This window comes from Bison bison, unplaced genomic scaffold, assembly GCF_000754665.1.
Source record: "Bison bison bison isolate TAMUID 2011002044 unplaced genomic scaffold, Bison_UMD1.0 scf7180017864160, whole genome shotgun sequence".
In the NCBI taxonomy this organism is placed as follows: domain Eukaryota; kingdom Metazoa; phylum Chordata; class Mammalia; order Artiodactyla; family Bovidae; genus Bison; species Bison bison.
The window spans coordinates 6,083,690-6,109,177 of NW_011494732.1; the positions used below are offsets into that span (position 1 = coordinate 6,083,690).

The 25,488-nt window shown below is 36.9% G+C and overlaps 1 protein-coding gene across 1 annotated transcript in view; it reads right to left on the bottom strand.

Moving 5' to 3' along the window:
* Positions 1 to 25,488, bottom strand: part of KNTC1 (kinetochore associated 1) — a 70,861-nt gene that overhangs the window by 38,811 nt on the left and 6,562 nt on the right. Inside the window, exons 4-30 of the mRNA XM_010841314.1 lie at positions 24,097 to 24,212; positions 23,169 to 23,247; positions 21,675 to 21,752; positions 20,141 to 20,175; positions 19,795 to 19,905; positions 18,725 to 18,818; positions 18,308 to 18,360; positions 17,979 to 18,094; positions 17,427 to 17,481; positions 16,804 to 16,902; positions 15,643 to 15,686; positions 15,473 to 15,538; positions 15,305 to 15,380; positions 10,538 to 10,663; positions 10,358 to 10,447; positions 9,919 to 9,972; positions 8,551 to 8,612; positions 5,584 to 5,695; positions 4,740 to 4,883; positions 4,498 to 4,554; positions 4,299 to 4,394; positions 3,161 to 3,277; positions 2,927 to 3,070; positions 2,400 to 2,498; positions 1,602 to 1,705; positions 1,354 to 1,453; positions 779 to 913 (exon numbers count right to left, since the gene is read on the bottom strand). Of these exons, the coding sequence (XP_010839616.1) occupies positions 779 to 913; positions 1,354 to 1,453; positions 1,602 to 1,705; positions 2,400 to 2,498; positions 2,927 to 3,070; positions 3,161 to 3,277; positions 4,299 to 4,394; positions 4,498 to 4,554; positions 4,740 to 4,883; positions 5,584 to 5,695; positions 8,551 to 8,612; positions 9,919 to 9,972; positions 10,358 to 10,447; positions 10,538 to 10,663; positions 15,305 to 15,380; positions 15,473 to 15,538; positions 15,643 to 15,686; positions 16,804 to 16,902; positions 17,427 to 17,481; positions 17,979 to 18,094; positions 18,308 to 18,360; positions 18,725 to 18,818; positions 19,795 to 19,905; positions 20,141 to 20,175; positions 21,675 to 21,752; positions 23,169 to 23,247; positions 24,097 to 24,212 (2,462 nt within the window). The remainder of the gene's footprint in view (positions 1 to 778; positions 914 to 1,353; positions 1,454 to 1,601; positions 1,706 to 2,399; positions 2,499 to 2,926; positions 3,071 to 3,160; positions 3,278 to 4,298; positions 4,395 to 4,497; positions 4,555 to 4,739; positions 4,884 to 5,583; positions 5,696 to 8,550; positions 8,613 to 9,918; positions 9,973 to 10,357; positions 10,448 to 10,537; positions 10,664 to 15,304; positions 15,381 to 15,472; positions 15,539 to 15,642; positions 15,687 to 16,803; positions 16,903 to 17,426; positions 17,482 to 17,978; positions 18,095 to 18,307; positions 18,361 to 18,724; positions 18,819 to 19,794; positions 19,906 to 20,140; positions 20,176 to 21,674; positions 21,753 to 23,168; positions 23,248 to 24,096; positions 24,213 to 25,488) is intronic.

Sequence of the window (25,488 nt, forward strand, 5' to 3'; positions counted from 1 at the left end):
GACGACAGAGGATGAGATGGCTGGATGGCATCACTGACTCGATGGACGTGAGTCTGAGTGAACTCCGGGAGTTGGTGATGGACAGGGAGGCCTGGCGTGCTGCGATTCATGGGGTCGCAGAGAGTCGGACACGACTGAGCGACTGAACTGAACTGAACTGAATAGTTTTAGAACTATATAAAGACACTTAAAAATACAAAAATAAACCCACATCCTATTCTTGGAACAAAGGGTCCTATAGCATATATAAAACATGAACTAAATTTTGTTAACTACCAAAGACTATGAAAGCTCTTTGCTTTTGCTGCTGCTGCTGCTGCTAAGTCGCTTCAGTTGTGTCCTACTCTGTGCGACCCCATAGACGGGAGCCCACCAGGCTCCCCCATCTTGGGATTCTCCAGGCAAGAACACTGGAGTGGGTTGCCATTGCCTTCTCCAATGCTTGAAAGTGAAAAGTGAAAGTGAAGTCGCTGGGTCATGTCTGACTCTTCACGACCCCATGGACTGCAGCCTACCAGGGTCCTCCATCCATGGGATGTTCCAGGCAAGAGTACTGGAGTGGGGTGCCATTGCCTTCTCCCATGAAAGCTCTTTAGGTACTCACAAAATACTTTAAAAGAAAAAAAAACTATAGATAGAGGCCAATCTAATGCCTAATGTTGGTATAACTTTGCTTTAATGCTTGTCTATTTGTATAATTTGATAGTTAAATCTTTAAAAACTCAAAACAAAGAAACCATATATGGATAAAAGTAAGAATAATATAAAACTTTCACACCTGTTCTCTATCAATCAGGTCAATAATCCTTAGACTGTAGATTTCATCTTTAGGCAACATATATGCTTCAGCCACCTTCAAAGCATCTTCTAAAGAAGATGGGACATCTTGTTTGAGAATGTATCTGACCACCCTCTGAAATAGATATAATTCATATTTCTTTGTTATGAAATCTCACAGAGAACCCAGAAATCATGTTTATGTAATTAAAACAATGAGGCAAAAACTAAACTGTATGAAGAATTAAAACACAATTTGTATTCTGAATTTAATGACAATCCTTTCACTTTTTTTTGGTTCCCCTTAGCTTTGAGATTTAATTGATAAGTAAAAATTATATATATTTAAAGTACACAAATTATGATGTAATCTGCTTCTTTAGCTCCTTAATTATCTGTTGTCTTTACTGTTTTAATAACCAATCAAACACTCTGTTAACATTTTATCTAACAAAAGGAAAGTAGTGAAGAACCTAGGTATATGAATCTTTAAGAATGTAAAACCCGGTCACATTTCCCGTGGTGTTCTAGAAGTGGAACAAAGGTGTTAAAAGATTCTTCAATTATTGGTCTTACCATTATTTCCTTGTTTAAGAGATTCACCTCCCTTATTCCATAGCCTCGTAAAAGTTTTTTCATCTCCATTAGTTTGTAACTTTCCTGTAACAGCTTGACCCTAAAAGTAAATTTATTGATATTAACATGGACTGTCTCTGTTATGAAATACTAAGAGACACAGTAAAGGACAGAAAAAAATGTTAATTTCAACTCAAAACATAGTTTATCCCACACCAAAAAAGTAGATCAGGAGACTGTAGTCTTACTTGGGATGGTCCATCTCCAGGTGCTGTTTCACCAGCTGCTCCACAGCTGCACTCCAGGGGACCACTGCGGCATACATTATCTTGAGCACAGCATCAAATATGAGCTACAAAGACACACACGCACCAACAGTGACTAGCCCTCAGATTTACGTTTCATGCTAATTAACGATGCTGCCCAATCTACAGCAGGGGCCCTGCATCTGCTGTATGGAAACTTGAGAATACTTCATCTTCTGACAGCAAAACCATGTATTTCTTCCAAAATTCACACATATTAAGTCATTATTTTCTACAGTCTCTGTGTTTAAAAAGGTTTTTTATGATTTTATTCACATTTTACAATAATGACTAAAAACAGTGTGAAGTCAAAATAAAGGCATATGATAAAAATATTAAAAACTGTATGTTTGTAAGACCATAGAAATGCTGGAAATACATGCATTCAAATGTCCACGTGGTATTTCTGCAGGCGGGAATGAGACGACTTTTCACTTTTTATTTTCACGAGAAAAAAGAATCATGGGTGATTGTGATTTTATTTTTTTATTATTTTTTTCATATTATATAAATTCTTTCTAACAAATACGTATTGCTTTTTCTTGGTTTTGCTTTTTAATATTTATTTTTTTCAAACTTTAAGCTTTTGTTCTGTACTGGGGAATATAGCCAACTAACAATGTTGTGGCAGTTTCAGGTGAACAGCGAAAAATATCTGCTGCTTTTGTGACCAGAAAAAAGAAACTTTTAAGAAAGGATGCAATGCTCAAAAAAAAACCTATATGATCACTATTCACTTACATCTGTGTCAGATAAACATCCTATTACTGCCATGGCTTTTGCTTCCCAGGCTGTATCAAAGAGTGAGGTGAACTTTGAGCTACATCTCTTCAGTAAATCCTAAAATGAGACAAACATTTTGTTTAAATTTAAAACTCACTAGAAAACAAAGAAACAAAACCAACCCACACACACATAAATAAATACAGATAAACAGCTTTTATGGATATTTAAAAAACCAAAAACTTGTACTTAGCTATGAATGATGAACTACGGTCAACAGTGCAAAATTGCCAAAACCTTGGTCTTCACTTTTACATGGTGCAGAAAACTTTGTTCACACTTCTGTTATTTCACAACAGCCATTTGCAGAAAGTCCTAATATTATCCCATTGTGTCGAGGTTACCAGCCAATGAGTAGCAGAGTTAACTCACATTCTTAACAACAATATGCTGCACAAATCCTAATGTTAAGTATCCACATTCCTCAAAGAGTTAAACATTCAATACAATGACACACTGCACGGATCCAGGAAAAAAGAAGTTACCTCTATGTACAAAAGCAGAAGTTCCTCCTCCTGTAAGTCATGTTCATGCATGTAAACTCTTATGAATTTCTGGAAGATGGAAGGAATAAGCTCGGGGGCCAGCACTTTATCAAACATTCGGAATACAATGGTGGTTGTATCCTCCTGGATATCAAAATAAAGATGGCATAAATGCAAACTCGAGTCATGTTGACTGTGGTAAAATAATTCTGATAAATCTAGACGTTTACCTACCTTCTCAAAATCAGAGAGGGCTAATTTGCAGTTGTATTTCCTATGCAGTGTGATTAACTCTCGAAGGTTATTTACCAAAGTCCTTAACTGACATACTTCCTCCATGTTTTGATTATCCTTATAAAACAAAAATGTTGAAGTTGTTACGGATATGAAATAAAAGTATGAGGGAAAGACAAATAAGAGGAAACCTGTAACTTATGCCTTTAAATTTTGTATAAGTCTAACTAAAATTAACTAGTACAAATTAACAGATCAGAATCCAATAGAAATCTGAAATTTTTCTTTCTTAAAAAAAAAATAGAAAAAACTATTAATACAGTGTAATATTTTTTCAGAACCCCAAATATACTTAGGTACACAAACATCATTTAGATGGTCCTCAATGTTCTGATCATATAGATGTAAAGCTATAGATTAAAACCAGATATAAAGCTGTGACATTTCCTAAAGCTATATACAAGAAACAGAATTTTCAATTGATAAAAGGCAATTAGGGAAAAGAAAAAGAGGAAAAGCTCTCTTGTGGAAAAAACATATAATGATCAATATACTTTATAGATTATAACATAAAGATTATATGATATCAATATACTGCTTGCAACCTACAGAAAAAATTTTTATTTTATTCTTAATAGTATATGCTATGCTAAGTCGCTTCAGTCGTGTCCAACTGTGCAACCCCATAGACGGCAGCCCACCAGGCTCCCCCGTCCCTGGGATTCTCCAGGCAAGAACACTGGAGTGGGTTGCAATTTCCTTCTCCAAAAAAACTAATCCTAATGCATTATTAAGTTTTGCCCTTTTAAAGGACTATGAAATGCTACTAATGCATAAAATCCCAATTAGACTACTTAGGAGTATGTTTATATATTGTTTCCCTTTGGTTCAATAAAGAAAAACAATGCATTAGAACAGGTTGAAGTTGTGACAGAAACATTAGGATTTTCCTTTTTGTGGATTGTAAATGTACACAACAAAAGAACACACAGAAAGAAAATGTAATAGGCACATATGTCTAACTACAGAGACAAACTTTTTAATATAAATTAAATACTTTTTAACTGGGCTTCCCTAGAGGCTCAGACGGTAAAGAATCAAATGTTTTATTACTAAAAATTTCTTTTTTGTATCATACCAAGGAACTCCAACTCCAAGAGGATGCCAATCCCAACTCATTTTCTGCTGTAAAAAATACCTCTGCCAGTTGAAGCCCATTTTCTGGCCAGTTTGCCTTTAAAAAAATATTAGAGACCATTAAAAATAATGTTTTTATTTTTAAAACAAAATGGGGAGTACTTGAAATGTCTCTTTACTACTAAGTATACTGGTATTACCTTATCAGTTAATTCAAGGTTCCTGGCTGCTTGCTCCAACCATTTTGCAAGAATTTTCTGAAATAGATACATCATATAAAGTACAAATAGATAATCACTGAAATAATTTAAAACCTCCATGATAATCTTTCAAAAGAGATACTAAAATGAACTACCTGGTGTTAGCATGACTTAATCTTTAACCATATAAAGTAAAAAATAAAATTGAATCATCCAGAGTGGAAACACTGACAGCAACTTACCTGTCCTTCAGGTACAGTCTTTCTCACAAATGGGATCACATCATTTTTAAGCCATGGACAAAGCTTTTGCAGAGAGATTGGTGTAGAAATTGAGTTGAGCAAGTTCTCAAGCATTTTCACATCAAATCTGCTTTCAAAGTTTGCCTAAATCATAGAGTGAGAAACTAAGATTTATCTGATAAATTTAAACTGAGAGCCTCCCAAGAGGGAAAGACTTATTAGGAAGTCATCTCAAGAAATATTTTACTGATTTAATTGACCCTTAAAGCAAATGATTCAAGTTGGTAGCCAAATTCCATGAAACCTCACGGCAGTGAGTACGAGTTAATAAATCGAGGCAGAGGAACTGGCAGAGATGCCTTTCTAAGGAAAACTTAACTGAAGGTGACAGCATAAGCCCTAACAAGCATGTGTCTTTAACAGCCTCACACCCAGATCCTGCTCTTCAGACCTAATATCCTATATCATTATTCAGGTGATTTAGAGCAGCAACTGTAACAGGCAACCCTTTACCACTATCTGAGCTGCAATATGACTACCTTCCCCACCATTAACAAAGAAGGTGTGAATAAACTGTGGCAATAAACTGTTTAATAGAATGTTACCTCTTGAGCTAAGTTTAGGACCCAACTAGACTCTGAGTGATGAGACAACGTAAGTTCCTATTTTATCATATTTCCTCTGAGTTAATATCATCAGAGGACGGTTTTCTCTATTTTATCAAACAGTCTGAAAACGCCTCATTGCCCAGTCATTCCTGCCACCTCATTTGTTTCCAACACTGATTCAATAACATCTCTAGGGAACTATAAAGCCATTCAGAAAAAAATGCAAAAGAAATTACCCGATGTCTCAGCCAGAGGTACTGTGCACAAACAAGGTTTCCTTCTCTTAGCTGTAAAAAAATATCCTTAAGGTCATCTTCATTATTCAGAAATTCAATCCAAGAACTACCACTGCAAAGTCAAAAAGAGGAAAGAAGCTAATAGTTTAAAAATATATATTAAGGTTATACAAGTGGATATCATTATGCATTTTAACTAGTTTTTTTCCTCAGAGTTAAAAAAAAATACCAAAGATTATACAATTAGTCTCCTTCTTATCCAGACCTATAGAATTCCTGTATTTCCCTCCCCAGAAGGCACAGCTCTTCTTATAGACCCTTTCTGAAATAATCACTACATATTCAAGCAACCATTTTAAATTTTAAATGAATGATTTCAATGAATTTTTAATATATACTGTTTATACTTGAAAAAATTCATTTAATATTATTTTGGCACTTGTACCAAATAAGCAAATATAGTTATTATTCTTTTTAAGGACTACATATGATTCCATGGCATGGATTTACTATAATCTAACTAGACCCCCCACAGGTGAGCCTTAGGGTTATTTCCAGTCTTTTGCTATAATCAATAATGCTGTAGTGACTACCCAGTCTTAATTAAAGCTCAGAAATACAAGATGAATACTTCCTTAAAATGACAAAAAGACAATACTCTACAAGCCTGTGTCATGATTAAATAAGACAAAATAAGCATTTTCACTAACATCAGGACTAACAGAAGGATGTCTGTTTACCACCATTATTTAATAATGTCCTACAAGTATCAGTCAATGAAACTGGGCAAGAAATGAAAAAATGAAGCAAAATTATCATTATTTGCATATATAATAATATACTTGGAAAAAGCAAGATTAACTGAAATATTACTATAAGCAAAAAAAAAAAGGAGTTCAATAAGGTAACTGATTTAAAAGTAATTTAAAAAAAACAATAGCTTCTATATTCTTTTGAGAATATGATACAGTTCCATTTATAATAGTAGGAAGAAAGAACAAAATTCACATAAAGTATACAAAAATCTACATGAAGACAACTGAGTAGCTACCACTCAGGAATATAAGAAAAGAATAGAATGAGTAGGAAGACATGTGCGTGTGGGCTCAGTTGCTAAGCTGTGTCCGACTCTTGTGATCCCATGGACTGCAGCCCACCAGGCTCCTCTGTCCATGGGATTACCCAGGCAAGAATACTGGAGTGGGTTGCCATTTCCTCCTCCAAGGAAGACACATACTGTCGTTAAATATCAAGATTTGATATTGCAGATAGTGGTTCTCCCCAAATTGATCTTAGGTTCAGCACATTCCCATTTAAAAAATAATAAAAAATCCAACAAAAATAAGATTTTTAAAAAACTGAATAAGCTGATTCTGACTCTTTCATACAGAAAAGAGTAATCCCCCAAATTCTGGAAAATAAGCATAGTGAGACTAGTCTATCAGTTAATAGGACACTTTAAAGCTACATTAATTAAAACTATTGGATACTGGTGAATGAATAGAGATGAGATCAAGTGAACACTATTCCAGAAACTTAAACACACATGAGAATTTTAATATGTAATTAAGGTAACATTTTCAGTTAGCACTGAAAAGGTGGAATGTTTAATGATAGTACTGGAATAACTGAAGAGCCACAAGGAAAAAAATAAAGCTTCCTTCATTGTTAGTTTATCACGATAAATAAACTTATGTTTGAAGTAGCTATACTGAATATTTATAAATGCTTTCTTGGTGCACGTTAGTATATCTAATAGAATTAATTTCCAGGAATGAATTGCTAAGGCCAAAGGTATGTGCCTTTAAATCTGCCTTCCAAACGTTTCAAACCCAATGGATGATGTCAGTTCAGTCGCTCAGTCATGTCTGACTCTTTGCAACCCCATGGACTGTAGCACGCCAGGCTTCCCTATCCATCACCAACTCCCATAGCTTGCTCAAACTCATGTCCATCGAGTCAGTGATGCCATCCAACCATCTCATCTTCTGCCATCTCCTTCTCCTCCTGCCTTCAGTCTTTCCCAGCAACAGGGTCTTTTTCAATGAGTCAGTTCTTCACATTAGATGGCCAAAGTACTGGAGTTTCAGCTTCAGCATCAGTCTTTCCAGTGAATACTCAGGACTGATTTCCTTTAGGATTGACTGGTTTGATCTCCCTGCAGCCCAAGGGACTCTCAAGAGTCTTCAACAACAACACAATTCAAAAGCATCAATTCTTCGGCACTCAGCTTTCTTTATAGTCCAACTCTCACATCTATACATGACTACTGGAAAAACCTTAGCTTTAATTGGACGGACCTTTGTCAGAAAAGTAATGTCTCTGCTTTTTAATATGCTGTCTAGGTTGGTCATAGCTTTTCTTCCAAGGAGCAAGCGTCTTTTAATTTCATGGCTACAGTGATTTTGGAGCTCCCAAAAAATAGTCTCTCACTGTTACCATTGTTTCCCCATCTATTTTCCACGAAGTGATGGGACCGGATGCCATGATCTTAGTTTTCTCAATGTTGAGTTTTAGGCCAATTTTTTCACTCAACTCTTTCACTTTCATCAAGAGGCTCTTCAGTTCTTCTTCACTTTCTGCCATAAGAGTGGTGTCATCTGCACATCTGAGGTTATTGATGTTTCTCCCAGCAATCTTGATTCCAGCTTGTGCTTCATCCAGCCCAGCATTTCACATGATGTACTCTGCACATAAGTTAAATAAGCAGGGTAACAATATACAGCCTTGAGGATGCCTTTCCCAATTTGAAACCAGTCTGTTGTTCCATGTCTGGTTCTAACTGTTGCTTCTTGACCTGCATACGGATTTCTCAGGAGGCAGGTAAGGTGGTCTGCCTTACCTGGATGAGGTAGGAAGTGCCTAAAGTTTAGCAGGGAGGATAACATTTTCCATCATTCACTCCCTAGAAACACAAATTCATACAAAGCATTGCTGTATCTTTTATGACAGTCCAAATGTACACACCTGAATTTTTCTGGTCCAAATGCTCCATAAAAAGTAGTCAATTTTGCATGAGCCCTTAGTACCTAAAAAGAAACCCAACAGTCTGAATATTGTGTGCAGTAAGATTAAAATAAAAAACACCCAAAATTAGGCATTCTGTTTTAGAAATCTTGTGCATATTTTCCTTTTATCCTGCATTACAGGTCAATACCCATAAATATGACTGCCTTTATTTAACACAAAACATAAAACTTGGACTGATGGAAACATTTCCAGTCACGGTCATTGCAATAAAACTGCAAAGAGGAAGGTATTTGTATATGAACTGTGCCTTTAAATCTGCCTTCCAAATGTTTCAATCCCAATGGATGATGTAGGAAGTGCCTAAAGCTTAGCAGGGAAAGCATCTTTCAAAATCAATTAGTTTTCCCACTGATTTATAAATATGACCTTCTGGTAAAACCTAGTTGGATTATACTAAACATTTACTTTAAGATAAGAGTTAAAAATTATATAGATGGTCCCTGACATGCAATGGTTCAACTTAAGATTTTTTGACTTTATGATGGTGGAAAACCAATATGCATTCAATAGAAACCACACTTCAAATTTTGATGTCTTCCTGTGTTAATGACAATATACAAGACAATACTTTCTTATGCTGGGAAGAATTAAGAAGCTGTAGCTCCCCTTCAGCCTCATAATCCCAAACAACTGATACCCTTTCAACCATTTTGTGTTTTCACTTTCAGTACAGTATTCAATAAATTACATGAGCTATTTGACACTTTATTACAAAGTAGGCCTTAAGTCAGATGATTTTGCTCAACTCTAGCTAATGTAAGTCTCTGAGCACATTTAACGTAGGCGAAGCCAAACTACGATGTTCAGTTGGTTGGGTGTATTATACGTACTTTTCTTTATTTGCATGCGGCATGCAGGATCTTAGTTCCCCGAGCAGGGATGGAAGCTGTGCCCCCTGCATTGGGAGCATGGAGTCTTAACCACTGGACTGCCAGGAAAGTCCCTTAAATGTATTTTTCACTTATGATATTTTCAGCTTAATGATGGGTTGGTCAGGACATAACCCCATCATAAGTCTAGGAAGATCTGTATGTACATGTACACACACATATATTTTTTGACACCATCATAACTATCATAATTTATAATTATTTGAGGTAGCAATCACTAAAAAAATACCTAAGAGGAAATATTTCATTTGATTTCAAAATAACCCTTAAGTACTATTATTAATCCCATTTTGCAATAAGGAAAAATGTATTAAAGTAACTTGCTCTTGAAAAAGTACAGACCTATCTTGAATTCAAAAGCATATTCTATTAGTACATTCATCCCCAAATTAACCTATAAATCTAATGCAATTACCTCTTTTAAGCCATCAGAATAGACAAGAACAGTTTTATCTTCTTTCTTCAAAAGCTAAGATGAATAAGAAACATAGTTAGAATATTGGCTATGTCAGGTTCTCCATTCTGTGAATTAAAGTAAAAAAATCATTTTTAAAAATTAAATTGCACTGAACTGAGATGAATAAAGAAATTATATATCTTAAAAATAATGCATTGCATGAAAACAGCTCACATTTTGCCCATGTTACACCTTGATTTTAAGGAATATAACTAGCAACAGTATTCATTCAAAGATCAGTGAGAAGAACAATCTATAGCAAAAAATGGCATCATTTGGAAAAAATATGTATATTAAAAATGCACTTTAAAAACTGATATAAAAACAATTCAGCTTTCTGGAAATTATTTCTTTTGTATAAGACAAACTAACATGAACAAACATTAGAAAAACTTACCCTGGTTTTGGCATAATTTAGCATTTCATGGGTGGTTTCATAGGTTATCCACTGAGCCTCCAAGCAGTAATTCATCACAAACTCATCATCCTGTTGCATGAATGCCAGACATGGTAAGGCAACACAATGCAGATCAGTCCATCAATCTGAATATTCCAGTATACAACAGGGAAAACATACCTGGATTTTATGTAGATTTTCCTTGGCTTCATTTACAAGTTTTTGCCATTTAGTCTGCTCACTGGTGTCCAGAGAACTCAAAGCTAGTTTCTCCAATATATCATTTGATTTTACTTTGTAAACAAGCTGTAATATAAACATGCCACATCAAGAAGTCTGAAGCAAAATAACACTTGTTGATGAAACCTTATGCTGTATACTAAAAAAAGAAAAAAGTGAGTATTCATGCAGTTCAAGAATAAGCACTGCGACTTTCCTGGTGGTCCAGTGGGTAAGACTCCGTGCTCCCAATGCAGGGGGCCTGGGTTCAATCCCTGGTCAGGGAACTAGATTCCACATACTGCAACTAAAGATCCCAAATGCCAAAACTAAGACCTGGTATAGCCAAGTAAATAAATAAAAATAAATATTAAAAAAAAAAAAAAGCATTAAAGAAGGTAACACTTAGATAACTGAAAGGTAATCCAGATTGCAAAGTTACATAAATCATTTCTACTGAGTCCTCACTAGATGTGACCAGTAGTGTACTAAGAGCTTTATGTGAATTATCTCAGTGAATTCTCATAAAAACCTAAGTAAGCATTTGAACCTCATCATAATCCTATGGGTAAATACTAAGATCCCTATTGTATGGCTGAGAAAACTTAACTTGGGACTTCCCAAGTGCTCCGGTGGTTAAGAATTCACCTTCCAATGCAGGGGACTCAAGTTCAATGCCTGGTCAGGGAACTAAGATCCCTATGCCATGAGGCAACTAAGCCTTCACGGCACAACTAGAGAAGCCCATGAGCCACAGCTACTGAGCCTGCACACTCCAGAGCCTGTGCTCTACAAGCAGCCCCCATGTGCTGCAACTAGAGAAAACCAGCATGCTGCAGTGAAGACCCAGCACACCCAAAAGTAAATAAATAAACAGAACAAAAATTTCAAAACCCCTTCCAAAAAGCCTGAAACTCAAGAGAAGGTCTGAAATTATGCTGTCCAGAAGTTAATTGAGGGACTTCCCTGGTGATCTAGTGGCTAAGATTCGGTGCTGACAATGAAGGGGGCCGAGGTTTGATCCTGATCAAAGATCTAGATCCCAGATGCCACAACTAAGACTTCGCACACTGCAACCAAAGATCCCACATACTGCAACTAAAGACTGAAGACCCCGTGTGCTGCAACTACAATCCAGCACAGCCAAATTAATTAAAAAAAATTTTTTTAATAAATGGAGCTGGTTTTTAGAAGATGACCACACAATTATGTTTCATGTCTAGTTTTCCATCAAAGGTTCTTTAGCTGCTAGATACAACTTGAATATAGACAAAGCCAAATTTTCAGGTTTCTTTTTTCTTTTAATTTTATTTAATTATCTTTTAGCCATGTGGCATGTGGTATCTGTTTCCCGACCAGGGATCAAACTAGAGCCTCCTGCTTTGAAAGCATGGAGTCTTAATCACTGGACTGCCAGGGAAGTACTTCAGGTTCCTTTCTTATAAACAAAATACCAGTTTTAACATGGGCTTTCTGGTTCTGAAAACTAAAAATTATATGTATACATGATGTACATATGAACACATGTACACCCATTTTTTTTATTAAAAGAGAAAAATAAAAAAGATACAAAAGAGTAGTTTCTCTAGTTATGTGTCTCCAGTACCTGAAAACACCTTTCACTGGTTTTGATTTTTTGCTCTATTTACCTTTTTAAAAATTAGAAACTCTCAGATGTTTAACAAGATAATAATATAACAAATACTTGTATATTTATCACTCAAATAAAAAAAAATAAAGCACATTACTTGCAGGGTTAATACTCAGCCACCTGTTGCTCTGGCTAAGCCATGAGAAAATAGCCATGGGAAAAGAATAAAAGCAAAATATAGCAATACAGCATCACCCAAATAAAAGTACATCAGGTTGATCAGTTGGGGTTGTCACACCCTGCTAAGCTAAGGAAAAACATAGTGTGGACCTTGGAGTGCCGGGTCAGCGCAAGCTCAGAACACTGCTTGTACACACACTAAGATGTTTTCCCAAGGCATATGCGGGTCTATGACCTCCAGCTACGTGATAGCCCTCGCACAAGAAAATAACAAAGATAGTTTAAAGTAATCAATAAAATGGGAGACATGACCAAGGACACAGAAGGCGGACTTCATGGTAACATAAGATACTTTCTGCTTGCCAAAACAATAAATAAAAGTGATGTGGCTCCAAGGAACAGGGCTCTTGACCCAAGAGGTCTTGAGTCTCCCAGTCCCATCTTTAAGACTTTAATTCTTTCTCTAGTTTCTTTTTCCCAAACTGTGCATTGACCACTTTCAATTCCCTACCTGCTGTGCAGGCCGCAGCAATTACTAATATAGTTTAAGATCCCATTCTCTTCTTCCAAACATGTCATCCTCCTTCCCTGAACTAGAAGTATCTGTTATCTTAATTTTGGTGCTTTTTATCCCATTAACTTACTTACTTCTTTACTCATATATACTTTTAAACAATAAATGGAATTAATTCTTTTGTGTGTTTTAAAATGCTATATTTAAAAACTTTTTAATTATTGGAGTATAGTTGATTAACAATGTGATGATTTCAGGTGTACAGCAAAATGATTCAGTTATACATATGCACTGCATCTACTCTTTTTCAAGTTCTTTTCCCATTTAGGTTGTTACGTAATATAAAAGGCTACATTTTTCCATTCCCTTTTTTAAAATTTGATTACGCCAGGTCTTTGTGGCACACGGGATCTTTAGCTACAGCACACAAGCTCTCAGTTGCAGCACGTGGGGATCTGGTTCCCTAACCACAATCAAACCCCGGCCCCTGCATTGGGATTACTGGAGTCTTAGCCAATGGATCAGTGGGGAAGTCCCCAATATGCTACATTTTTTAAACAACAAACACGTGGATACTCACCACCCACAAAGGAAATATTAGTTCTTCACTACCACTAGGCTCCCTCCTTCATTACTTACCACGACTTTTCAGGGGATATCAATGAATTCCTAATCACCAAATTCAACAACTTTCAGTTTTTATGCTTGATTTTATCGATAATATTTGCAACTGCTGATCACTCTCCACTCAACTTTTTGTTTGTCTTCTGGCCACGTCTCATGGCTTATGGGACCGTAGTTCCCCCACCAAGGATTGAACCTAGGCCCTCAGCAGTGAAAGCAAGAAGCCCTAACCACTGGACTGCCAGGGATTCTCCTCCCTAAACTTCAAAGTTTCTTCTTCCTTGGCTTCTTCAATTGCACATTTGTGTGGGTTTCTTCCCAAATGTGTTCATCGCCCTTCTTCCTCTATGTCCCATGTGGTGGTGCCCTGTACCTCATACTCAGATCTCTTCTGACTCTCCACGTTCTCCTTGAGAGGTCTGAGCCATTCCCCTGTGTTATCCACCTCCAGATTCAGCTCAGATCACTCTCCAGGTTCCTATCAGAGAGCCTCATTTTATAAGATCCCTTACATGCAATGTTTTTTTAAACATATAATTTTATTTATTTATTTATATTTTTTGGCTGTGCTAGGTCTTTGTTGCTGTGAGGGCTTTTCTCTAGTTGCGGTGAGTGGGGGCTACTCTCTGCATGGAACTGCAGTGGATTCTCTTGTTGGGGAGTGTGGGCCTTAGGGCACACAAGGCTTCAGTAGTTGTGGCTCCCCGGTTCCAGAGCACAGGCTCCATAGTTGTGGCACACGGGCTTAGGTGCCCACCGGCATGTGGGATCTTCCCGGACCAGGGACTGAACCCATATCTCCTGCATTGGCAGTCAGATTCTTTACCACTGAGCCACTAGGGAAGTCACACATGCAATGTTCATAGGCAGAACCCTTTATATGTTATCCCTAACTCTTCCACAACACTCTTCATTTTAAGTCATATCATCACATTCCAACTAGTGTACTGAGCAGAGTCCTGCAAGTCCCTTCCCAACATTATCACCATGTTTGATCACTGAGCCCCACTGCTTCTACCTTCTACACACCTCTCTTGGCCTTCCCTCCTGTATGTCTCTACCTCGCTGCACTGGCTCAGTCTTCCAACTGAGATACGGGTTCAATCCCATTATCAATTTCCCCTCTTTATACAGTGAAATTCTTAGTAGCTCCCTATCACCTGCAGAACAAAACCTAAATCCTCTGCAGTGCACACAAAGCCCTCTAGGCTCTGACCTTCTTCTCCATCATCTCCTTTTCTTTCTATGCACAATGAACCTATATGCTAGTCCTGACTAATTACTAGGAGTTTCTGGAAACCGTAAGACTCCCTCACTTTCTTTCTTTTTAATATCTGTGTGAATTTCTTCTTAATAAGGGATGAATTTTTCTTTTTTAAGTTTTCACGGAACTTGTTACAATGTTGTTTCTGCTCCATGCTTTGGTGTTCCAGCCTCTAGGCATGAGGGATCCTAGCTCCCTGACCAGGAATCAAACCTGCAACCCCACCTGTTTTGGTTGGTGAAGCCCTAGCCACTGGTTTGCCAGGAAAGTCCCATCCCTCACTTTCTTCATGTGTCCTAATACTTAGAATTCCCTTCCTCTCCCAGGACTATCAGGAATATCTTCAAGATAGGACATAAAATTACCTCCTCCAGGAAGTCTTTCCACCCTACTTAAAAGTTCAGTATCTCCTTTGAATCCCTTACTCTATTTGGTCATATCTTAATTACAGGTCTGATCACACTAAATCTCAATCATGTTTTACCTGTTTGTCTCCTCAGCCGCTAGTACATGAAGAAATGCTTTCAATGCATGAATGAATACATGAATAATTACCTCAACATCTAGTCCAAACTGAATGGCAAAGCTCTCAGCTTCAGCAAATCTGTGTTTGTGAAGTAACCGACTCAATCTGAAAAATTGAAAAGAAATTTCAGTAAAATTTTTATTAATCAGAGAAGTCAAGTCTTTCATTAAGGTAAGGCTTAGAAAAAAAGAAGTTACCTGTTTTCTGGTAAAGCCTCTGTAAGACATCTGAGTGCTAAAACGGAGACTGAGTCTTCAGACAAACTGAAAAAAAATTTTAATATTGACATTTGTCATTTAATATTAGTAAATAAGTTTTAACTATGCTGTTATTTAATGATGCATCTGATAAACAAAATGTGACCTACCTTGGATCATTTTTGAAAATTCCTTCCAGAAGGTATATGGTATCCTACAAGAGCAAAAACATGTTTAAAATTGAGAAATGGTATCAATTCACTTTATAGTTACTACAGTAACAACTGGTTTAGGCAGAAATTATCCATCAATGGATTCTAAAATTACCGGGAAAAACTGTTGAAGAAAAGAATATTCCCATAGTCTCAAAATAGTACCACAGAAATTACTTACTAATTATCAGGGGGAACGTATACCTTTACAAGGAAGAAATCTGGTAGATCTGCTTTAACCAAGTGATCAAATTTAACAGCACCAATAACAAGATGAGTAAACTTGAGTCCCTTAACGTGATCCAGTCAGGACACAACATCACCTATGCAGGATCCTGGCCAGAAAAGCTTAGCACAAATCTAATCATGACGAGGCTGACAGATCCAAATGGAGGAACATTCAACCATTCTACTAGTACTCAAGAAAATGTGTCGGAAAAGACCAAAATAAGACTAGGGAAGTTTTAGAGATTAAAGTAAACCACCATGTGACCACAACAACAAAATTCAATTTGTGATGCTTGACTGAATCCTAGGTCAGGAAAAAAAAAAGTTCTCAAGTAATTGGCACTATTGGTAAAATTTGAATTTGGATGGCATATTTCACAATAATATTGCATTAATGTTAAATGTTGTGAGTGTGATGACTATGTTTTAGAAGAATGGCTTGACTCTTTAGGAGATACCTGCTGAAATTAGAGATGAGAGGTTATGATGTCTGCAAGTAATTTCCAAATGGCTTGGAAAAAATACAGGGCATATGTATAAAAAAGAGATGAAACATAGTAAGAAAAAACTTTTTTAGGATAACAGTTAAAAAATAAGTAAAAAGTGATAACCTCTCCCAAATTAACAATTATTTATATTCCCTGTGAACAGACAAGAAAATTGAATATGCAATTGACTGATGTCTTAGTCAATTAATTTTCTTGTCTTTTTAAATGAAAACCGACCTCCTACAAATACATGTAGCTCAAGACCTATGATAACAATAAATATGGTTATAAACCTGAGATCTATCCAGGTATTCCACTAGGTTCCACTCATTCTTGACTCAGTTATTCTTAATTGTTTTTGCTGTTGTTGCTATAAAGTAGTTCAAAATACATGTCAGCTTACCGTGCTAATTCCTGTTTGCACCAGAGAAGAAATACCAGATACTTCCAAAGAATACAGTATTTCCATCGCAGGTAATGAACAGACCACAAGGTTTTTCATCTAAGAAAAACAAGACAGCTATGAATTTCTTAGGTCAGTATAAACCTCTAAGCACAAGATAGCACTTACAATCCAGGACATAGATGAAAACATTTGATACAAAGTTAATTGAAAAAATAAGTAAATCTGTTACTGTATCATTTAAAGGTTACATATAAAATTATATCCTATCCCATCTTCTAAATCTGCTACCTGGAGTCCATTTTACAATTTGAACCTAAGGCGAATGTAATTTGGAAGACAAATGTAAACGTAAGGCAAATGTAATTCCTCAGTGTCAGAACTATGAAGTATCACTATAATAAGCATTTTCTTATGGAAATGCTCCAATTAAAGTATGGAACAGAGATTTATACTTTGTTTTTTAGATGAGAAAAAAGAGCTCTGCAGGGTTATTTCTGATCTGTCAAGTACCTGTGTGAACTAAGAGCTAATATATTTCAAGCACTACTTAACAACTAGTTTTGTATTAATGCTATTTCTAACACATAATATGGACAAATGTGAAATAAATTCTCCCAAACCTTCTTATTAGTAGTAGTTGTTAGAGCCACTAATTTGAGATTTGTAATCCCTTGCCTGAAAGAGAAAAGAAGGTTTAAGTGAATCACATAAGCCAGTTGCTAGATATAAGCTAAGTCAAAGTGATATCATTGTATAAAAATTTATTCACACAGAAGATAATGAATTTGACTTCTCAGCGTTTATGGCCTAGACTGACACTCTTTCTAACACATTCATTTGGAGCTTTTTGCGTAACCCGTTTGTTCTTAATGGCTAATAATGAAATGGTCTTTACCCTGTCAGTCTGTTCACAGTGTTATTTGTTATGTAACACATAATGGGGCTTCCCTGGTGGCTCAGCTGGTAAAGAATCTGCCTGCAATGAGGGAGACCTAGGTTTGATCCCTGGGTTGGGAAGATTCCCTGGAGAAGGGAAGGCTATCCACTCCAGTATTCTGGTCTGGAGAATTCCATGGATTGTACAGACCACGGGGTAGCAAAGATCTGATCGGAACCAGGCAAGAAACCTGGTTCTAACAGAAGGGAAATCAATGTTGAGTGTCATAATGTACCAGGTGACTGATGAAGGTGACTCTGCTTCTGTGGTGAGAAGAAACTCTTCTACATGAAGGACAGGCCAGTTCCATATGGGAGTTAGGGTGTAAATATCCCATAAGCTCAACACGTTCTGCAAAAGAGACATTTCATTGATACATCCTCTTAATGGCTAAAAATTTACATTTGGGAATCTATCTTTTGATATGTAACTGAAATAAAGTACATTACACAAGACAGTAATTCACCCCAGCTAAAGTCCTTGTCTTGGTAAAGTTTAACAACATTTCCACTGTTAAATATAAAACCAAGTGAAAATACTTAAGGCGAAATATCAGAAACATACATCAGTATCAAGAACAAAAAGTAGGTTGTCTATTAGCTGGAACTTCTTTGCACCTACAAAAGAGAAAGCAAGGTGTGTAAGGACTACGTTTCTGGGTTATGTATCGCCATATTTAAGACAGTAAACTAACATACTTATGAAGAGGCAGAAGTGCACTTAAACAAGAAGTTTCCATTCCCATTTATTTCCTCCCCTCTACTTTTCTGGATGACTACTAAAACAAAAAACCTCCCAAAATGAAGAGTAACAACAGCAATGTTCCAAGAAGTCAAACATGCAGACAATCATAGACTAATAAGCTGGCTTGTTCGCAAGAGTTATTTGCTAAAATGGGCCACATGCTAGACTTAGCATATTGACATGAAAATAACAACTCACTTTCAATTACCAAAAGTAGTTTCATTAACTTATTTTTACCTTTGATAATCTCTGAATCAATAACACTCTTAACTGTCATCCCTTTCCTGGAAGAATCTGGCTCCCATTTTGAGAGTGCACAATTGCCAGTTCCCTACAGAAGTGAAAACAGTATGTCAATTACAAACTTGGTTTCAGACCCAAGTTCTCTTCCAGGTAGAAACATCAAAGTTGTACATGTGACTAATTTCAAAATATATTTATATATATTCAAGCTCAGCTAGCTGTTATCATCCTGTTCCTCTCTTAGTTTTCAAGAGAACAGAATGAAAAGAAAAGTGAACTCCTACCACATGAACATTTAACAAGGAGCAGGCACATTCAGGCAACTTAGAGACACCAGATAAGCTTTAAGACTTCCTCTAGAATTATGAGATAAATACAGTGCTTGATGAAGTACTGTCATTAAAATAATTACTATTTGAAAAAAATTCATAAATATTCATTTCAAATTATTTGACGCCCGATGAAATACTGAACAGGATACACTCACTAGATAGGGAAAAATACCTGCTTAATATATAAATTTGGCAAGCAAACATGTTGTAAATGCTGTAATAATATAATTCAATATAGAATTTTTGCCTACTCCACGAATATGATATTAGATGTTTTGTTTGCTGCTGTTGCACTCATAGCTGAAGTGAAAAGTGAAAGTGTTAGTTGCTCAACTCTTTGCAACCCCATGGACTATATAGCCCATCAGGCTCCTCTCCATGAAATTCTCCAGGCAAGAATACTGGAAGTCATTCCCTTCTTGTGCGGATCTTCTGGACCCAGGGATCGAATCCAGGTCTCCTGTATTACAGGCAGATTCTTTACCATCTGAGCCACCTGGGAAGCCCTAACTTAAAGACATGCTAAATGTCAGACAGAGATTAGTGAAAATAAAGATGCAATAGTTTTTCCCATGTAGAAACTTAGTTAACTCTATTGAGTTAATTTCATGAAATTTTCTAATTTCCCTGTTTCTGCTATACACTACAAATTCACAATTTTACCAAAACTATGTTTTAATGAAGAAATGTTTCAGAAAAAGAAATTTGAAATTTTATAAAAAAAAGAATTACCCCAATTATCACAGGGATTTCGCTTGCTAAATCACCAGCCACAAGATTGAGACAACCGAGAGTATGATAATTCTCAGTAGAAATAAAGCTGGACTTGATTTGTCCTTGTAACTGCAAGATTTAAAAAAATAAGAATGTTATATATATGCTCCATAGTCCAAACTCCTTGGAAAGATTGATAAAAATCAGTTAAATCAACAGTTACAAATGTATCTTTTAATGGGAATGTCATTAAAATGTTTTATTATGCTAATTCCCCCAAATCAACCATTAGACAATTATGCAGAAACACTTTCCTAAACTGGCATTTAAGTTTTAAGAAGACAGTGTGGTCTTGTCTTCTTACCTTCTTAGCTGTATCGAAGTCTGCCTTTTCAATCGCTGCATGAAAAAGACAAAGTAGGCTAAATTTATAGTATGACATAAAATACATACAAGTCTCCCCTTTTGTGTCAAGATGAAATTATATACAATCTAGTGAGAAGAACAACTGGTCAGAAATTAATACAGTGCTGGTGACTTTTCAGTTTTGCCCTTGACCAAAGAAATAAACTGTGATGGCATGTTGTACTCAGGGCACCTGCCAGCGTGTCTTATATCCTTATAGGGCCTCTCCACACGTTCATGCACCACGGTTCTTCCTACTCAGCATCTTCTCCCTGTCCCAACTCTCCTAGTCAAGCTCTGAAGTGCTACCTGTGATGTCCTCAACACTTTGCACTCCCTTTTGGAAGAGCAGTTTCACTTGTCCAGCTCCTTCATCAAACTTTAGAGAACTGTGTACCTTAAATCTCCTCATGGCCCCAGCATCTGGCACATCCTTAGCACATGTGTGCAAGCATGCTCAATCGCTTCAGTTGGATCCGACTCTTTGTGACCTTTGTGACCCTGGCACTGTAGCCCATCAGGCTCCTCTGTTCATAGGATTCTCCAGGCATACATACTGGAGTGGGTTTCCATGCCCTCCTCCAGGGGATCTTCCCACCGAGGGATTGAATTCTTATCTCCTGTGTCTCCTGCATTGGCAGGCGGGTTCCTTACCACTAGTGCCACCTGAGAAGCCTTCTTAGCACATAGTAGATCTTTAAAAAAAAAAAATTGTTGAATACATGCCTAGAATCAATTCCTCAATCTCTGCCAGCTCAGAGGGATATAAGATTCACACAATTCACTAACACACTCGAGATTACTGCTCTGTATTATTAATTATTAATGCAATCATTTCAGTTTACAGGTTCATTCATTTCAACAAAAAGCATTTATTACTATGTTAGCATATCGCCCGTCTCTCTGACTAAGTTGTAAAGTCCTTAAAGGCTATAAATAAATAGTTCTTCAGACTCTGTTGCAGCCCTAACTTGGAGAATAAGTATATTACAAATACTCAAAGTATGCCCAGTATCAAAGAATGGAGTTACACTAAAATATTCTCGAAGAGACTATGTTAAAATTACTTGGAAAACACATAAGAAATATTGCTGTGGGGCTTCCTCGGTGACTCAGCGGTAAAGACTATGCCTGCCAATGCAGGAGACACAGGTTCAATTCCTGGTTTGGGAAGATCCCACATGCTGAGAAGCAACTAAGCCTGTGCACCACAACTATTGGGCCTGTGCTCTACAGCTGAGGAACTGCAACTACTGAAGCCCATGCCCCCTTAGAGCCCGTGTTCCACAGGAAAAGAAGCCACAACAATGAAAAGCCTGCACATCGCGACAGGAGAGCAGAATTCCTGATCTCTGTAAATAGAGAAAGCACACGCTCACCAACAAAGACCCAGTGAAAACAAAAAATTAATAAAATTATTGATAAAAAAAGAGCCCTTTGCTCAAAAAAAAATTCGCTGCAAATCAGTAATAAGAAAATAATACATTACTTACCTTGTTGAATTTTTACAAGCTGAAGGTTCGTAATACAAAAAAGTCCATTGTTTGTAAGCAGCAGCATATAATAGGTATCTATTAAAATAAAATCAAGCCAGCTTCTTTAAAAGGCACATCAATAAAAAATTTAAATCAGAGTCTGGACCTAGCTTAAAAATATGTCCATTTGCTCATTTAAAGTCTAATAACCAAATAATATAGTAGCAACACAGATAAAAGTTATTTATAGAGAGTTGGTAAATTATCTGTAAAAGCACAATTACTTCTTAGAAACTTTTATAAACCAAACTTCATTCACCAGAAAAAAATAATCTCAGCTACATCAAAATAAAGGCCAGTTAACGTTTGTTAATCCCACTGCTGGGCATACACACTGAGGAAACCAGAAGGGAAAGAGACACGTGTACCCCAATGTTCATCGCAGCACTGTTTATAATAGCCAGGACTTGGAAGCAACCTAGATGTCCATCAGCAGATGAATGGATAAGAAAGCTATGGTACATTCACAATGGAGTATTACTCAGCCATTAAAAAGAATACATTTGAATCAGTTCTAATGAGGTGGATGAAACTGGAGCCTATTATACAGAGTGAAGTAAGCCAGAAGGAAAAACACCAATACAGTATACTAACGCATATATATGGAATTTAGAAAGATGGTAACGATAACTCTGTATACGAGACAGCAAAAGAGACACTGATGTATAGAACAGTCTTCTGGACTCTGTGGGAGAGGGAGAGGGTGGGAAGATTTGGGAGAATGGCATTGAAACATGTAAAACATCATGTATGAAACGAGATGCCAGTCCAGGTTCAATGCACGATACTGGATGCTTGGGGCTGGTGCACTGGGACGACGCAGAGGGATGGTATGGGGAGGGAGGAGGGAGGAGGGTTCAGGATGGGGAACACATGTATACCTGTGGTGGATTCATTTTGATATTTGGCAAAACTAATACAATTATGTAAAGTTTAAACATAAAATAAAATTAATTAAAAAAAAATTAAAAAAAAAAGTATAATAAATATACTAAAATCCATAACAACATTTTAAAAGAATATTATGTATCCTTAATTATCTATAGAACTCTTAAAACTATAAAAAAGTTTAGGATATATTATTTAGAAGAGTTAACATTTAAGCCTCTGAAAAGATCTAAAATAAACTTATTTTTTAAAATAATATTAATTGCACCCCAAAAGTTTAACTTTGTGTAAGTGCTAGTCACTCAGTTGTGTCCCACTCTTTGTGACCCCATGGACTATAGCCCGCCAGGCTCCTCTGTCCACAGGGATTCTCCAGGCAAGAATACTGGAGTGGGTTGATTTCCTCCTCCAGGGGATCGAACCCAGGTCTCCTGCATTGCAGGCGGATTCTTTACCAACTGAGCCACCTAGTGCAAATTAATTTACCTAATATATTAAGTACAAATCTGATTTTTTGACTGAACATTATTAAGAAGATATTAAAAAAGAAATTTAAAAACTTACCTTCGCTTGAACTATCTTTCTCAATAACAAGATTCCGGTAAGTACATGGATTTTCATCGTTAGCTTTCTGAACAAATGCCTAATTACAAATTAATATCAAATGATAAGATTAAACCCAGAAAAATACAATCAAAGATTATTTTCTTTAAACTCGAGGGTTATCAATTATCATTAGCAATAATTTTACCTATATCCCAAACATTTTAGTCTTGAAATGGAAAACTGTTATGGACAAGTATACAGTCTTCAAACCGTAATTTTTCCATTTTGCACTTATGTCATGTTTTGTGGATTAAAAAATGTTGCCTGCCATTTCAGCAAACAAAGGATGCTGCAGCCACATCCAGCCATGAGGGAACTCAGGATGGAGATGAACAGGCTGCCCACTGGCCAGCCCTCAGCCACGGCAGCTACTCCCACGTGTACACGGAGGGGACTCTGGATGGGGAAGTGCCTGATACTGGCCCTGGGTGGTAAAGGTGCACATATCAAGGAATGATTTCAGTGAGCCCACTCTTGCATCTTCCCATACATAGAAAACACTAAATTCATTAACCTGAGATACCTGATTTTCTTTAGTTAACAGTACTCTTTTGATGTTCCAACTATATGGTCTGTCTTGCAAAACTCCTATATATCCTAGCTCCTCTCTTACTTCTTCAGAGCAGTCCCTCAGAGCTATCTTGAGAGACTGCCCCCTGGGCTTAAAGTTCTCAGAAAGTCCACCCAAAAAAACGTAATTCTCAACTTTCAGGTTATGCATTTTTTTCAGTTTCTAAGCTATGATTCTTAAATTCAACGTTAAGAAGCATTATTCTTGTAATTTAAAACACAAATCAAGCAAAGCTTTGCTAGAGTTTTTAGCTAAGAGATAGTTTAGAATTTAGATAATGAAGATGAAAAACATAACAAGGTAACAAGCTCTTACATTGGTGAGTAACGTTAGCTTTGACGTTACATGAATAAGATGTAGGTTGCCACTTCTCTCCCCAACCAAAAGAAACTTTCCTTCTTGACACAGGCCAACTACATCCACTTCAGTATCTGAAAATTTCAAATCAAAGTTATGCCAAGCTTCCCCCAAAAATGCTTATTTTCAATACAAAGAATCGCAAATTTTGTTATTAAAAGTCAACGATTTAAGAAGCTTCTTTTAAATATTTCAGGAAAGTAGTGATTAATGGCAAAAGGAATGCTACTGACTCTTAGTCAATAAATATTTGCTGAGCACTGATAGGCTAAGCATTGCTCAAGGCCTTTTGTATACATCTGAGAATATTACTAAGAGTCCCATCTTCATGGAACTCAAATGCTAAGGCAGAAATAGATGATAAACAGTCAGCATAACAATCTAATTATATGACACAAACGAAGGTGATGCAGAGGAGGGAAACAGAGCTCTGAAGAGCCATGTGGTATTAATTGGTGTGCTCAGGACAGCTCCCTTTGTCAGATCTGAACAAAAATTTGAAGGAGGTGAGAAAGTTATTGTTTGCACAAAAGCAAGAAGGCCAGGGGGAAGTGAAGACTGCAAGGGGAAGACTAAGACAAAAGGCAGTAGAACGTAAATTGTTTATAACTAAAATTATTCACTAGCAATATCTGTACACAGAGTACTATATGTAGACAGAGTTTCACTTTCCATTGGTGAAACTGAATCTTGTGGCCCCATCAGGGTAGATATGCTAAGATTACACAAAATATGGGTTTTCCTCCTACATGTTGAGATCAAGATTTTATTCTCACGTGCATACCTTCTAATTCCTTTTCAGCTAAGTTTTGTTTTAAAATAATTCATTAATTTTTCAGCTCTTCTCACAAAAACACTTCAATTTCTCTCAATTCAGTTCAGTTTAGTCGCTCAGTCGTGTCCGACTCTTTGCGACCCCATGAATCACAGCACGCCAGGCCTCCCTGTCCATCACCAACTCCCGGAGTTCACTCAGACTCACGTCCATCGAGTCAGTGATGCCATCCAGCCATCTCATCCTCTGTCGTCCCCTTCTCCTCTTGCCCCCAATCCCTCCCAGCATCAGAGTCTTTTCCAGTGAGTCAACTCTTTGCATGAGGTGGCCAAAGTACTGGAGTTTCAGCTTTAGCATTCCTTTCAAAGAAATCCCAGGGCTGATCTCCTTCAGAATGGACTGCTTGGATCTCCTTGCAGTTCAAGGGATTCTCAAGAGTCTTCTCCAACACCACAGTTCAAAAGCATCAATTCTTCGGCGCTCACCCTTCTTCACAGTCCAACTCTCACATCCATACATGACCACAGGAAAAACCGTAGCCTTGACTAGACGAAACTTTGTTGGCAAAGTAATGC